The sequence below is a fragment of the Bos taurus genome, chromosome 3, assembly GCF_002263795.3.
Source record: "Bos taurus isolate L1 Dominette 01449 registration number 42190680 breed Hereford chromosome 3, ARS-UCD2.0, whole genome shotgun sequence".
NCBI classification, from domain to species: domain Eukaryota; kingdom Metazoa; phylum Chordata; class Mammalia; order Artiodactyla; family Bovidae; genus Bos; species Bos taurus.
This window is the reverse complement of record NC_037330.1, coordinates 52,331,407-52,349,112: the sequence shown is the minus strand read 5'-3', so window position 1 is coordinate 52,349,112 and position 17,706 is coordinate 52,331,407. Positions and strand designations below refer to the sequence as shown.

The 17,706-nt window shown below is 33.5% G+C and overlaps 1 protein-coding gene across 1 annotated transcript in view; it reads right to left on the bottom strand.

Moving 5' to 3' along the window:
* Positions 1-622: 622 nt before the first annotated feature.
* ZNF644 (zinc finger protein 644) overlaps positions 623-17,706 on the bottom strand; it is a gene marked incomplete at its 5' end in the record, with an annotated part of 58,639 nt that continues 41,555 nt past the window's right edge. Inside the window, 2 exon segments of the mRNA NM_001082613.1 lie at positions 623-1,981; positions 2,743-2,845. Coding sequence (NP_001076082.1) covers positions 1,789-1,981; positions 2,743-2,845 — 296 coding nt within the window. The 3' untranslated portion in view covers positions 623-1,788.

The following is a 17,706-nucleotide window of genomic DNA, read 5'->3' as shown; positions in this document are numbered from 1 at the left end:
TAGACTCATCATTATAGAGACACACACAGTTTCTATTACATCTTTGGCAAAATGAAAATAATTTTATACAAATACTTTTTCCTATCTACTATATACTCCAGGGATCAGGAGACCATTGGTTGGGAATGATTCATTTAGTTCAATTTCCTAATTTTACATATCAAGTGTGTGAATAAAGTAACCAGCTATGTATAAACAACATAAATCAAATGAAACACAACCTCAAGTGGACAATTTCTACCAATGATAAAAGTAAGAATGTTTCACACTATAGACATTATAATTTTCTTAAGTCTTTTTTTATTTAGAGATTTTTCTGGTAAGGAGATATATCATAGGAAAGCAATTTCACTGGCAGTGAGGTATGTATATATACTCTACCAAAATACTCCTTATTTTAACTGCTTTTAACTTTATTTACATACGAAGAAAAGTATCAATGCATATCCTTGTTTCAACTATAGTATTAGCCATACTACATGAAATAAAATGAAATGGTGCTTGCATACAAAAACTGTTATTTGTAAAGGAATCTGATTTCAGATTAAAAGAACTAATCTGTTTTTGGAAGGAATTTAAAAGGAGAATCACAATTTATCATGACCAAGACATCTGCACCATATTTTCCATTCCTCACAGCACATTTATTTCAGTAATTCCATTAAGTCGGTTCTTAGCATGAGCAATAGTGTTACACGATTTTCGTACATATAATCACATCCAAAACAAGTTCTAAAATTTAAATTGTAAACATTCTCATCATATGTAGAAATATTTCGATTGGTGTATTAAGTTTTGTTAACTGATCAAATTTGGAAGAGACTATAAATGAGAAAGCCTATTCTAAACCGTGTAGTGAGCATTGTTTATTAATTACATTTCTACAACGTTAAATAAAGAGGCAAACCTGTCCTGTAAGCATGTCAAATTTTAGGTAAAACATTAAAAAGAAACAAATCTGTTAACAAAAGGATGTCTTGCAATAAAGAATATTAGACTTTTTTAAAATCTATTATGATACAAAAATGTAAAGGGTAAATAGCATCTTTGTTGACAAAGTAGGAGGTAGCATGGATGCACCACTTTATTGTCTGAGAAATGCAACTGGAGTAAAGAATATTTCCTTACCACAAATAATTTCCAGGACTATGTACATATTTCTTTTAGAAATACTTGTTTAAACAAATCTCCCTCCACTTTTTAGTATAAAAAAAAAAACCGTTCCATGTGATTTAAAAAAAACACTTACACGTCTAGATAGAATAGTACTCTGCCCTATTTGAGTGAACAGTCTCAAACTATGAAGTACATGATATTTAATGCCCTAAGTTGAGTAAATTTAGTTAGCAGTTCCTGGTATTATACAAAACACTAAATATATACAAACAAAATATAATATCTTATTTTTCAATACAAGTCTTGTGGGGAATAAACAGAACCTTGATTCTGGTAACACTGCAGAAAACATAATTTTCCAATTAGTCTGTCTTTATCCATGTGCAACAGTTTATTAATAACTGCTTACATGTATTGATCTTTCATTGAGTGAACACAGTTAACTGACTAAATGTAGTAAACCTTAGAAACCTCTTCCATCCTATATAAAATATAGAGACTACTTACTGTTTGAAGTACTCAATTTGCTCTGATGTCACTGTCATTCACTTTTCCCCATTTTCCTGCTTTAGTATTTATAAATGGATAATTTAATGTGGCTTTGAAAAAAAAAGACAAAGAATTTCAAATTTACATCCAATTCAAATTTTCTATTTAAAAGGTTTTCTTGTTCTATGAAGCTGCTTCTGCCATTAGTAGAGAAAATGAAGTTTCTGTAATGGAGGCAGGCTTTTTGAGTAGTGATGTGACTTCCACCATGCCAGCTCCAGTCCGTGGAAGATTAGCGTTTACAATGTGTCGTTGTAAGTGCTTAATCCAGTCTTCCTGAACAGACAATGGTCCACGAAAGACTAGGCCACAAAACCTATAGAAGAAGTTGATAACAGTTCTCTTAACATGACCAATTCCCTTTATTTAAAACCAATTCCCCCCTCCCAAAAAACCCAATTCCCATAAAATTCATAAACACAAAGGGCAAACTTTATACTGAAGATAGTACTAGACAACAGTTTCTAAATACTTGTGAGGTCAAAATGATTAAATGTAATATTAAAACTGCCAATTCATACTAACTCTAGTAATACCTGCAGAGATGGGAACATTACTATGAAAATTAATTAAAAGGTCTTAACACCTACACATCTTAATTCCAAAATGCACTACTTTTTTTTTTTTTTCAAAAGAAAAAAATGCACTCTTTAATTTAGAATTCCTTAAACTGCATGAGGATGAGTATGGAAGGAGGTGTGAATGAGTCTGTATATCTACACTCAGAAGTACAAGTGGAGAGAAAATATACTTCCAATAAGCAGGAACTCAAGACAATTTGAAAAACATCAAATTAAAGGAAACAAAGAACACGAATAAAACACAACAAAAAAAGCCACTTTTACAAATCACAATATCATAGAGGCCCTTAGCTAATATAAAAAACTTGATTAGTTGTTGAAGTACAGCATATTATGAGCCATATAAGATTTTAAGTCTGTCTCTGAAAGTTCATTTGTAACTTGATTTTTGAGAATGCACCTTCAGTCAAAAATTAAAAATTTCAAACAAAATAACTAGTACGTCTCAAAGCAAAATCTGAAGAAACTGAGCAGATTAGGTAATATAGGCATATACCTGCATCGGAGAATGTAAACCTCGTCAGCACCATGAGGTAATGTTAAAAGTTTCTTCTTGCTTCCGGATCTTGACCTTGATTTCTTTTGCTTACAATCTAAGGCTAAAAAGGGGAAGAAAAAGACTTAACATTTCTTACATATTCTAAGTACACATACATACAGATACTTCTTGGGAGGTCAGACCATCTAAATCAAGTTAGAAAATGTCTGCATTCATTTGTAGTCCCTGAATCATGCACTACCTTGCAGCTGGTTCTCTAATAGCAGTAATATTATCAGCATATACACTTCTTGTACTCATTTTTCAAATAATGCGTAACCATACCAAATCAGAACTGAAAGGATAAAACTAAAATAACTTGAAATTACTAAAGTGATCAATTACCACAGCAATGGCAATCTTTTCTCTTACAATCATATATACATTAACATCTGGTTAAATCTTACTTCCAGGAAAACTATAACATCTTATATAAGATCATCAAGTTTGCATTTGATTAGTTCTCCATTAATCAGATTTCACATACTTTGAAAACTTAGTAAAAAGTTCAATGCAATTCATTTTGAATTTTACAATAGCTCTTAAAATTATAAGCTAGCCCTACATTTGAAAGGACAAAGAATGCTCAACTTTCATTTTTAAACTCAATCTGTATTGTATATACAAGCATATGTTCTATTTTACTAGAAAAATAGATCCAGATTATCTCACATAAGTTAACAAATGGACCACAAATTAAATGATGAGTATTTGTTACATTATTTTCTATTTTAAAAATGTGATTAAAAAGGGGAAAAAGAGATTTTTATGTTAAAGTGCATCAAAATTCTAGTGCTAACTGTTCTTGAAATTTCTGTTACTTGACTTCTCCTTTAATCATTTATTTTAAAAAATCTAATTTAATAAAGAAAAAAGATTTTTTTTTAATAGGTAGGAACAGATGGGACATAACATTTTATTCTTTAAATACAACTACACCATTCCTTTGAACAAAGTGATGATAGTATTCCAGGGTGCTGCTGGTCAATTAGCAGGAAGAGATGGTAAGAATTTATCTCTAGGGGCCCAAGGGGGAAGGGAAACAAATGTAACAGAAGAGTTGTCCAAATGAATTTTCTTCTGTTAACCTGTCATGTGAAATGCCCCGGAAAAATTCTAGGGAAGAGAGAATAGGAACTGGATATTCAATGATTGTGTGAAATGAGTTTTCCAAGTCCAGGTTCCAAAAGAACAGATGCTACTATTACAAAACCAGTAAATAGACTACTGTTTCTTACAGTAGTCAAGTGGCAATGCTAAAAGAAATGTCACATAGAAAATTAAAAACCATGAGAAGCCTAAATCTCTTTCAAGCCACTGTCTTTTGCTTCCTGTCACTTGCCTCTTTAAAAGAAAAATCTAGGTGTCACAGTCTTTCTCTGTTTATCCTCAGAAGAAGAATCTAGTAAGTAAAGAACTACAGGAATTCAAGTTAAGTATTTAAGAATGGCTGCTTCAAAGCTAAACAACCAACATCTGGAACAGAAAAACCTTACAAGGTTCTCATTAGTTAGCTCATTCAAGAGCCTGGCACATGGTAGGAACTGAATGAATACTTCTGCAACGAAAAATAAAGAAAAACCCAGTAATTTAACCTTTGACATTTAAACAGCATATGAACATAAATTTGTTCTACCACTGTGTAATATATACTATAGTTCCTGTAGAACACTTCTGCATCATTTGTTTAAATGAGCATGTTGCTAGCAGTCACACTTTTCTTCACTTGCCAGTCTAGCTTGCATGTAGAAACTAGGTTCTTCACAACCAGTAGAAAGAATGAGGTAACACATAGTCTCTAATCAGCACATTTTTCTTCGTAGTTGCTTTGGTGAGCAACTTGAATTTAGGTGAATTTCAAAGAAATTCATACACCACAAGAGTTTAAGGAACTCAAAAAGGGCTAAGTGCTACTAGATGTCAGCTCCTCTTTTCCTATGTATAAGGTAAACCACACACAATCCCTGTCTCTGTTACATGGAACAGGGGAATCATTTGGTGTATCATGAGATTACAGACAGAAATCTTTGATGAGCTTCCTGTGTTGTCAAAATTGCCACATTGTATTCAAATTTTTTCTAAAATGTAAATAAATTACTGTCAGATACAAATAAAATATATTGTAACCATCCTTTATTTGTTTACAGAGTGCCATAATGTTGGGTGTGTAAAGCAAATTGAGGGAGAGGGAGAGAGGGTGATGGGGAAGTATGTAAAAGAATGATTTACCAGTCAGTTATAAAACATTTAAATTACATTTAGATGCTGTGATACGTTAAAAAAATGGAACTGGAAATATTTACTCAGAGGTGTAGAAATGTTTTTGACTTTAACAGAGGGAAACAAGAATTTTTCTGATTTTTTATATTATATGAATTCTAGAAACTCTGAAGTTTAAGCTGTCTTATGAATGATCAGATCTAAATTTTAAATGAGAATACCATAGTTTTTGTTGTAATTAATATTTGAAGGTATTATGACTTCAGAAAGTAGGACAACTCTGTCAGCATATGATTGAGAATCTCTAGTACTTAAGAGTTCTAAATAAGTTTAGGGAATAACAAGTATTGAGAATCCTTGGAAACTTGTCCATAAAGTTAAAATGTTAAAAACCAGAGGCCTCTGGTAATTACACTTAAATATCTCTATTATCTTAACATCTCCATCATCACTTTAAAATTTCTTATCCCCTGAAATGTCATTTATGTTAGAACATAAAATATGAATACATTTAACAGGAACATTTTTTTTTTCTAATAACAACATCCAACTGTCACCCTTACAATACTGCCCAAAATTTTAGAAAAATATGTAAGAATATTTAACATATTATAAATATGCACACAAAAGGGACATCTATATGGTAATCTCTACATTAAAAAGATGATTAACACAAAATGTTCCACTAAATGAAAAAGATGATGTACAAACAAGACAATTACACAAATGTTCTCAAAACAGATTTTATTACCTCAAGGGAAAAGCCATTTCATTCTGGACTGTACCAGAAATCATTAGAACATTAAAACAACATCACTAACAGAAGTCAGTTTTAGTATTAAGGGCTCATCAATATTTCTGACAAACAAACTAAAAGTTTATTGAAGTTATTTATATGAATAATCTGCCAAATAGATAGTGTTATACTAATACAAAGGCTTTCTTTACAATTTTATTTGCCCTTATTTGTTACTGTCAAAAACCAAACCAGACATATACCGTTTTTCTCTTTCAAAGTATTTTAAATCTAGCATTGTTTGTATACTTGAAATTTACAAAAAATACTAAATTAGTTTTGGAAATTCTTAATTTTTTTCTCCTTGAGTATAACTGCTTCTTCAGAAATGAATAAACCCAATCACTCAAATCTTCCTATTTAGGGTGGCAGATAATGTTTGAAGTGATCAATTTTAACCATTAGACTGTAAAAAAAAAACAAAAACACTTTGCAGTTATCTGATTTATAAAGGATCCACATTGCTATTGGTAGTAATATTTTACTTTTAAGAAGAATAAATTGAGTTGAGCTGTAAGGCCATATAAATATTTTTTAGAACACACCTTTCAGTAAAACAGCTAGCTGTTACAAATAGGAATGAGACAGAAATACAACAGACTATGAGCCCTCAAAAAGAACATCCAACTGCTATACTGCAAACTACAACAGTTGTGTCTAAAGAACTAAACCGGATCAGTGAAAAGCAAATCAATAAACAATATGATAAATTCAAGCCTGCTTTCTGAGACAGCTTTATACACAGCTTTGTACACAGATTAGCTTTATATACAGAAGAAAAGTAATTTACTTTGGGTTCTAACATAAGTCCTTTTGCCACTTCTACCTTTCTGCCCATTATATACATAATTGCTTCAGTAAATTTCATTTTCTTTTTAATTCACTACACAAATGACCTCAAAGAATGAAGTTTTTTTCTTAAAAACATCTGAAGCCTCTATGGTAAAGAACTAACACTGTAACTAAATTAACATTCATCACCAAAATATTGTTATCTGCTATCATCCTTCCCTACCCATTTAGTCAAAAGCCCTATTTCATCTGTTTTGTTCCTACCTGATTGTTGCCATATTTAGGGTAAAGTCAAACCTAATACAAGGGCCACATTACACACATCCAGAATAAGAGGCATTCTAGAGTGTGTGTACACACACACACACACACACACACACACACACACACACACACTCACATATATCCCTTCTAGAGAAAATTTCTTCTCCATCTAGTTGATCTGTATAAGGTGGGCAGGCCAATGGTAGCTATGAGCTCATTCAGGAAAACAGCAGGGATTAAAATGACATGAACAGATAAGTCAACATTCCTGGCACCATTAACAAGCTGATGATGGAGGTAATGCCAGTGGTGATGTGGGAAGAAAATACATATGCTCCAAGAGGCGCAAAGGTGTGAGATGAATAAACAAACTCAATTCTAGTTGCTGCCATTATCCTTCAAGGCCCATAAGCCCCAAGCACACAAAAGACTGTGCAATCAGCATTTTCTTCCCCTCAGCCCCAACTAAGGGGGTGAAGAGAAACATTTTAGCTTGTATAAAATAAGGATGTGGGTTTGGGGAAATCATTTGTTGAGAACCTAAATTGTTTTTTTTCAGTGTATACTTTTCTCTTTGCAAAAAGTACTTATAAGACAGACTTCGTGGGTGTACAACTTGTGCAGTCACATAGCATCCCAAACATGGTTTAATGCTCTGTTGTTACAGTCTTGATATTCCTAATAATTTCTGAACATGAAGTACTATAATTTCATTTTGTACTGTATCTTGCAAATTATGTAGCCAGTTCTAGATCCTGAGTAGCAACTACCCCAAATGAGAAAGGCTAACCTCAGTTCCACCTCTTGATCTCTTGGCCCATAAAAAAAAAAAAAAAAATACCTATTAAGAGAAAAAACTGTTAAATCCCACTCTCTGTAGCCCATTAAAAATGGAAAGGACGTCCCTACTCCCAACACCAACTCTTTGGTCCTACCTACCAAAAACAAACCATAAATAAACCAGTGCCATAAACAAACCAGTCATTATTCCCAAAATGTACATATAAAGCAGCTTAAGTAGTTCATTGTTATGAAAGCAATGTTCCCCTTCCAACTGGAATTAAACATATATAATTCACAACTAGCAACCTCAGAAGTATATTTTCACCATCATTCTCCCTTGATATTTTCACTCTAAAACTGGATTTATTTTTAGTGCCCTAAGTTACTTCCATTAATTTTTAAAGTTTCCATTCTCAATAATGAAAAACAGTAACTAACCTAGGATCACAGAGCAATTATGGCAAAGTTAATTAGGTACTACACAATTTAACATTTTACTTGGAAGAGGATGAAGTGAAAAATATTTGAAAAACTGATTTCCTTTCCTTCAAGTTTATGGCTTAGTATCAGTCTAGAGGATTCAGGTGGCTTGAGTTTGCCCTACAAAGTACGAGGCTGTATTAATATTAATGGTAGCAACAGCCTTATGTGCTTGGTTCAGAGAAGTTATCTACTTGGGACGAGAAAAAGTACATATATTCAGTATCTAGAAACCTCTGCTATTTCAAAGTAGAGGGAATGACTAGTAAAATAATATTTGAGTATTATCAGTGCAAAGGGGAAAGTAAACATAAATATGAAACTTTATCACACATTTTTATAGACAGAAATTGCAGGCAGACTAGTCTTGCTGCTAAGTCACCTCAGTTGTGTCCGACTCTGTGCGACCCCATAGACGGCAGCCCACCAGGCTCCCCTGTCCCTGGGATTCTCCAGGCCAGAACACTGGAGGGGGTTGTCATTTCCTTCTCCAATGCATGAAAGTGAACAGTGAAAGTGAAGTCGCTCAGTCGTGTCCGACTGTTTGCGACCCCATGGACTGCAGCCTACCAGGCTCCCCTGTCCATGTGATTTTCCAGGCAAGAGTCCTGGAGTGGGTTCTTTCTAGGTTGCAAAAAGCTAAAAGCTAATAATACCCCAGGTACAAATTGTTTATTGTTTAGTTAAGAGTAAACAGGAAAGCAAATATATTTTACCTCTCTGTGGTAAAAGATAAGAAAAAAACCTTAAAATTTCTCCTTAAGGTAGGTTGGATTTGCATGCTGTTTTACTAAACACAATAGGCACTTAATATCAATCTCTTATCTAAGACTAAGACATACCTAAAATTGGAATAAACATTAAAATAGATAATGACAAATCTGTTCTAAATCACGTTTAGAATCACCTGAATACAATCCCATTCCCTGGTCTCTAAAAGTATCAGTATTTCCAAATTATCATTTCATATTTATTGGAATTAATTAAGTGATTGTTCCTGTAAAAATGAGTTAAGTAAGGAAATGACCTTATTTAAAACTTTGTTAAATTATCTTTACTATAATCATGTTCAAATAGAGCTCAGAATAATTATAATAGTAAATCTAAATGTCACAAATCCATAATCTCAATAGATCTTTTAGCTTTTTATCATTTTGAAGTATTTTTTACACTCCAGCCAAAATCTAAACTATTATCAAACACAGTGTTGACTAAGTAATTTCTAGTTTAACTAACTTCTAGCTAAGGCCACAATTAAACACACTGCTGGACACAAGAATTAACCTTATTCCTCAAACTCCAGACACAACAAAGAAACAGTAAACCTCACTTTTCCACTTCTTACTTTAGTGAGGGACCACCAGTCTCAACAAGCCATCCTCTTGCTCTAACCTCCAAAAGAGAAAATCTGTGTATTATTTTACTATTTCCATAAAACCACTTAAACTAGATTTATCTACAGTTTACGTCTGGCCAGGAACATACAGTGTTATTATAAAATCTACTACATTTTAATTCATATTCATATTATAAACAGCATTCAAGAGATTTATGTTAGAATAGAAATCATAGCAAACATAACATGAGAACTGAGGTTATAAAGATATCAGACAAGTTTAAAAATTCAAACATAAAAACTGTCAGATCCAGATTAAATCAACTGTTAAGAAAAATCAAAACTCAGAAAATGAGTAAGCCACAGAACTGACAGGAATGCTAGGAGACTAGTTAGGACTTTTATGAAAAACAAGATATTGGTCAAAAAAGATTATCAGTCAAACAGAGTTCCTAAACTGTATAACCTATGACCAGTAAAAAAGCAGGCATCATAAAACAGAAATATTTTATGCTGCTGCTGCTAAGTCGCTTCAGTCGTGTCCGACTCTGTGCAACCCCACAGACAGCAGCCCTCCAGGCTCCCATTTTATGCTATAATAATACAAAACTCTTAGGCTCCATTCTCCTAAAAACAAATGTACTGGTTCAGTTAAGTGTGATTGTTTGCTTTGTTAACAGTAGACAGCTAGATAATGATGTGTTACTAGATAAATGATGGCCAGAGAATGAAGGTTATCCTTCTCTTACCGAACTCCCCAGTAGCAGATTCATTAACTGTACTGGTATAACCATCTTCTCAATAACAAAGCTTACAACTCTGAGCCATCTCCATCTTTCCTCTTACTCTTCTAACTCTAAATAATCTGCCAAGTTCTACTTAATTAAATTCCACAATCTTATCCATGCATTTTTATTTCTCCTTTACTTTCCAACTGCCATTATCCTGAATCAGGACTCTTAAAATGAACTCATCTACAATTTCTCCACTTCCCCACCAAATCCTTTAATTTTTATTTAAAAAGGAGTTTTAAAAGTTTCACACAAATTCGTTTAAAAAAGTCTTTACTGGCTGCTCAACAAAACTAATTCCAACACTATGGGTTAGCATTCTATATTATCCTTTACCTGTCCAACTCTATTCCCTTTTTCTGTTTATTTCTGTTTATTTTCTGTATGTTTATTTAAAATACCTGTTTCTGGGTATTTTAAATAAACATCTCACACAGTTCCAAGTTGTTTCTTTGCAGGTATGCTCCTTCCCTTCCCCAACTCCCATTTCCGTTTCAGTTAACAATCTTTCAAGGTCCAAATCAGATGCAATTTCCAAAAGCCCTGCTTGGCCCTAGTCTAGTTGAAAGGAACTTCTTCATCTGAACTTCCTCAAGTATTTCATGTACACTTATAACTTGGCACTTAACATGTGTTTTACTTATACCATACTGTAACATCCAATTTATCTCTTTAGTACTTAGCATAATACACAAACCACCTTTAAGAAAATGTTAATTGAGTTAGTGAATAAATCAGCCAATCACCTTTTCGCATTGTGGGCAAATAGCCCAATTTTTGCTGGCCTATGGAACAATTAGCATCCATTAAGGTGATTCTAAATACTCAAATAATTAAATTATACTCAGGCCGAAATAAGAATAACCGTTTAGAAACACCACCATCGCAAAGTGGTTAGGATGAAATCAACTTTGACACTAGTCTTCCATTACCTAGAAAATTTTCTCAACTTGAACAATTCACTATGTGGCTAATCCTAAATAAATCATACATTACTGTGCAGACAAATATACAGATATATACCCTTAATGAAGAGTAGTACCGCAGAGATAAATTATAGCCAGGAAATTACAGAAATCCATCTTTCAGTGTCATGAGGAACACTTTTTTTAAAACAGAAATTGGAACATGTCATTTCCTTATTTAAAATATTCTTCAGTGACTTCTTAACATTTTTAGCAAGCACTCAAAGTATCAAACCCCACCTTTCTGGCATTATCATCTTCCCAAACACCTATAACTAATTCTCCCAAAAGAAAAACTCCTGAATTCCAAATTCCATCCCTTTATCCCATACTATGTTGTTCTCTTTACCTGGAATGTCCTACACTTCATCTCTTCTTCCTCAATCTACTCAGCCTTCACACTCAGGGTCTAGCTGAAACCTCACAAAGCCTTCTGTAACAGTGTAATTTGTCCTTGTCCTACCAGATCACCATCATTATGTTTCTGCAGTTGGAGTCCAAGTTCTTTATAGCTTCAGAGCTAGCACAGTCCTGGTACAAAAGTTAATGACTAAAATTTTTATTGAATGAATATGACTGCTGATTCTTCTTACCCATATTAAACATTATATACCAGCATGAACTATCTTTTCTTTTTTTCTTTTTCTTTCTTTTTGAGGCTCTATCTAACAATGAAACAAACAGTAAAGGCATCAAGGAAAAACAAACCCAATTTAATTCTCAGCTCCCCTTGAAAGGAGGCCTGGACTAAAGAACTTGAACTCCTACAGAACATGAAGTAACATACGACCCACTGGTTTGCTTAAAAGTGGATGGCATGAATAATAAAAATGACTTTACTAAAAAAGAATGTAGATACATTACACTAGTGGTATTGACTGAAAGGACTGAGTATAAATTCAAGTTATTTTTTTCCTCATTGGAAAAGTGATTCTTTAATTATAATGATGAGTCTGTTGTTGTAGAACAGCAACGATCATGCTTTATTTTAACAATGTTATCATGGGAAGTATTCTGAAGATAATGAAATGAAGCTTTCCTCCCAAATATCTGCATATGTAAAACTATTTTTCTTGCATTAATTTTAAGTATCTAGAAATTCCCAATTTATTAATACTTTAAATGCTAAAGGTGAGAAGTTGATTAAAAAACATGATCTACAGATAAACATTTGAATATGAGTAAAGAAAATTCACTTGCTGCCACAGACGAGTGTTATGATTTCCAAACTACTATTATTGTTGATTCTAATCAGTATTAGTTTCTAAACGAGACACTTAAGAGAAGTGTTTTCAGTCTGTGGGTAGTGGCTTCTCACTGGGTAGAAATCAATTCACTGGGTCATGACCAGTATTAATTTTTAATGAGAAAGAATACAACAGAAAATATCAGAGTACATCAAACTCAATTCAGGTGAGTGAATGAGTGAACAAGTATATATATGTATGAATGTATATATGTATGAATATATAGGGTCAAGATGTAAAATGGAATTCCAATAAAAATACTGAGTATCACTGTTGTGTTTTCTTCTTTTTAGGAGATGACAGATTGCTGTTACCACAGAAAAGCATCATACAAACATGCATTCATCTTAGATATATTTCCTTTCACAACATTCTCTCTACCTGAACTCCAATTATTTTCCTTTCTTTATCTGTCAAAAATTCACTTTTACTTTGACCTCAAAAATTTTTTACTTCCAAATACAGATTAAGTTGACACAATTCACTTTATCTTGAATAATTTCAAATATTAAAAATTTTAATAACCAGAGTGACCCTATAATTTATTGTGCAATCCAGTACACTTATGAGTGAAAGAGGCACTATTACTCAGTCACTGTTAGTAGCTTAGTAAATATACCATTTCAAATACTGCCAATATAAAAAAGATACCATTTAACTAATTAAAAGATTATTAAACACAAAAGCCAATAAAGTAAAAAAGTCCAAAACCATTTAAAATAAATTGCATGCAATTTCTAATTTTTAATGAAAATTAATAATGTTCTTATCAGACTATACAAAAAATCAACCAGGAAAAAAATCTGTATGGACATGTAGAACAATCTATAGAGAACAAAACCTGAAAAAGAAGTCTACCAATAATAGTATAGTCTATATTAACTGGAAAAAATTACTGAATAAGAAGTATATCTTGAATTTACCCACTCCAGTACTCTTGCCTGGAAAATCCCATGGGCGGAGGAGCCTGGTTGGCTGCAGTTCATGGGGTCGCTAGAGTCGGACACGACTGAGCGACTTCACTTTCACTTTTCACTTTCATGTATTGGAGAAGGAAATGGCAACCCACTCCAGTGTTCTTGCCTGGAGAATCCCAGGGATGGGGGAGCCTGGTGGGCTGCCATCTATGGGGTTGCACAGAGTCAGACACGACTGAAGCGACTTAGCAGCAGCAGCAGGATATAAAGTAACCCTTTAGAAATAGCCTCTTTAGACAAAAATCCACTAAAAAACAGTAAAACAGCTTCATGAATGATTATTCACAACTGAAGGCACATGGAAATCATTAACAATTTATTTGAACCTGCCCAATGGATGATAAACTAGGTCAGTTCTGGGCAAAATTTAAATCTGTGAAGTTTACTCCTTTTTTTTTTTTTTTTCCTTTTTGACAACTGAACTCTGTTCCTAGTATGCCTACTTCTTTCATGTCCTTAATTTCCAAACTTTCCTACCTTCTTCATTATTTCCTTTTACTTAAATTAGGATTTATATCTGTGATCATTGAAATGAGTTTTGTGTTACATAATTCTGGCATCTTGTAACTGTTTTACACACACACACACACACACACACACACACACACACACACACACAAAGACTTCTTAGGGCTCCAGATTCCCCCAGTTCTGTATTCTTTGCACTTCATTTTTAGTTGGCATCTCCTCTTTCTTAGTTTTTACCAGAGGAAGGGCCCATGGATGAAAACCTTCAATGGTTATCATCTATATATAAAGCCTACATATAGAAAATATTTTATCTATGGATGATAAAATACATGTTTCTGGGATGGGGGTCAGAGTGAAGTCTCAAAAATGTCAATAACCACCTCCCCAAAAGAATAAAGAACTATCACATTAGAAGTATTTGAGTCATCAGTAAATAAATTTTTGAGAAACAGAGGAGCATCCTTTTCATTCTCTTCAGGATAGTTGGAATATTTCTCTTTCTCAAAAAGCCACCAGTTCCCAGAGACAAGGCCAGGAGCTGGTGGCTTCTAAGAAGGCTTGGGAGTTTATTCTACTAAAGGAATCAAAGCATGCCTTGATCATTTCATCAAGGATCTATGGTTTTTCTTCCAAAGTAGGCCACATAATTAAAAATACACATCAATCAAATCTGCTTGGACTAGGAGAACAGAGGTTTCAGTTCTACTTATTTTCCCTTTATGTTGTTTCAATTTTGTGATATACCTGGATTAAGGTAAATTAAAAAAAATTGATTCTGTAGTTTATTCCTCAAAACAGCATCTATGTATTCTTAAAAAATAATGCCTTTTACTTATATAAATTGATGAATGCCTTACTTACTCAGCGGAACCCTCAGGATAATAGGCTGGGACCATTATTTTATACCAGTGAAACTGATATAGAAGAAGAGAATAAGTATGTGGAGTTTATAAATGTAATACAGAATTCTCCACTTAGAACACAAAAAACAGTAATAAAGCTGATAAAAACTTCTTATTGGCATGAATAAGCAGCAAAAATATCTTCTATGTAGCTCTACTGGTCAAGATTTTTAAAAGCAGGGGAAATGTTTCAGAATTTCCAAGGGACCATGGGATTTTTATATTTTTTAAGAGTTGATGGGGGCTGTGGAAAATACCACCTTCCTTCATCTTTTCATTTCCCTTCTCTTTGCCCTTGGACTGCCTAATACACACTTTTATATTTTTAACACTTCTGATGGATATTTTGGTTAGTATTTAATAACATTTAAACATAGCATCCCCTTTCCTGATGCCCACAAAAATGTATCCCCATTCATCTTGTATTTTTTCCCAACTAATGAAATTTTTTAGATGATAAAGTGTTCATGAGAATGCACCCTTGGTCAATGGAAGGTTATGATCAGTTATTTATTAGCAATTAATACTATGTTCTGAAGGATTTTCAGATGAGATAAAGGCATTTTTTAATGGACTACAAAATCTAGACTGGAGAGACTCCCCCCGACCTCCACGCCCCGTGAATATTTATGTAATGTGCCCAAACAGTCAGAATGGAACATTTTCTAAAGTCATCTGAAATCTAATGCAGGCCTAACTCATTTCTTGGGATAGGCCTGTATTAGATTGCATGTTCTCTCTTTCTTTTTTTCCTTTCTTTCTTGATCACACCATGCAGCTTGCAGGATCTCAGTTCTTCAACCAAGAACTAAACCTGAGACATGGCAGTAAAGCCCAGATTCCTAACCACTAGGCCATCAGGGAACTACTCTCCCTGCTCCTTCTAATTAGACTCTTCACCAGAATACTCCTCACCTTGAACCCAACTTCACTTTTAGGATTTTCCATTGCTGTCACTCTGTATATGGTAAGTAACAGTGATTAAAAACAAAGACCTCGGGATAACACAGCCTTGATTGAAATTTCAAGTCTGCTATCAGCCGCATAAGTTTTGGACAACTTGCTTAAGTTCTCTAAATCTCTAGTTTCCTATAAAATACAGATCATTATAACACGTACAACTAAAATGGTGGTTGTGAAGATTAAATGTTATGCGTGTAAGTTGCATGCAGCATACTGTCTAATGCATAGAAGTGTTCAATATAAATTAGTGGCTATGATAACAATAATGATTTCCTGCTTCTACAGCCTCTTATTTTTACTGTCCCCTGCCTCTAATGTCTGCAATCACCTTTCAAGACTGATGAAGCTAGAAGTAACTAAAATGTCACAGTATGAGGACTAATCCAGTAAAGTAAAGCTCACTCTACTTCCCTCCTTTTAATATAAATGGTCAGTAGTCACCCCAAGTCAGTGATATATTAAGTCAGGATAAAGCAAAGAAGCAGAAGAAAGACACTAGTGTGACTACAAGTGCTTCTTTGGTGGCAAGAACATACTGAATGTAAGCCATAGGAAGACATGAGGAAGAATAAAAAAAGCTGGATAAACAACTAGAAGAAAGCAGAAGGCAGTGATCTAAAAGAGCAAGAGAAAAAGCCTGGAAAGAGATTTTTAGGCAAAAGGATTTATGTAGATCTATTTAGAAAAGAGAGTATTTTAAGATGTCAGAGAGATGGAGTTTGCTAAAGCAAGGTTGCTTGAAAGGCTACAAACAAAATGAGCAAGGCATTCCATAGGATTTAAGAAGCAGTATTACATGTGAGTAAGCTAATAAAATTTTCACAAGCTAGCCATATGAAAAGGTATCTGCAAGGTTGGGCTAACCAACCAAAAATAACACAGAAATGTGCATGGTAACATTTATGTGCATAGCTATATTTATTAATGCTAAATATAGCTTAGGGGCATTAAATGAAAAATTTATTCAGTCATAAACACAGGCCATTATTAAGGCTAGCCCCTTCAAAAAGTTGATCTATAGATTAATGAAGACTTGTTCGTTTGCTTATTTTTCTAATCTAGCTACGTATCTGAAATTTCACTATAATATCCTTGCCAAATAAAGCATTTCCCTAAGCTAGAATTCTTTTTTACCAAAGAGAGGTGTCTTACTAGAATCTACTAACAAAAATAAATGTAAAAATATTATAATTTAAAAATCAATAAAAAGAATGTAGACTCAAAAGTTTCCACACCTCTATTGGGTTACTTTTTCCTCAAATCAAGCCAATAAGAGCTAAATGGAAAAAAATTAATTAATTAAAATTATATCCAATAGTTTACAAGTTGCTGAAATTTAATGTGTGTTCAGACTCAACTGCTGCTTACAAAAGAAAGCTATAAATATCATCTGAACTAGCACCAGTCTGGTGAGGGAAAAAAAAGTGTATTGTATCAAACAGACTTGCTGTGTTATCTGTTCAAACATACCTGTACCAGTCAAAAGTCCAGCACTCTTCTTTCGTGCATAAGCGCGTAAGTGGTTGGACAGGCTAACAGCACTTGTAAACGTCGTATTGCAATGCACACATGTTCTAAGCTTCACAGGCATACCTATCATTCAAAAGAAAACTATAATCCAGTTCTCACTTCAAAAAGTGAAATTTTCTTAGGTAAAAGCGTGAAGAAAAGTACCACAATAAAGATGGTTTTAAAAAACGTTCAATGAATTAGCTTAAGATATGGAGGGGAAATTAAGTTAACTATTATTAGTTTGTAGTTAGTATTTAGAGGCAACCCATGCTCTTTTGGAAAGGGAGAAGAGGAGTTGTCTTGAACCCCTGAGTATCTTTGGATTTAATACCTATTATCACTTTCTTGCAGATTTCTGTGTTACGCAGATCATTTCCTAAACCTAAAATACAATCCTGTGATTTGAATTGCACAGTTCTGTTG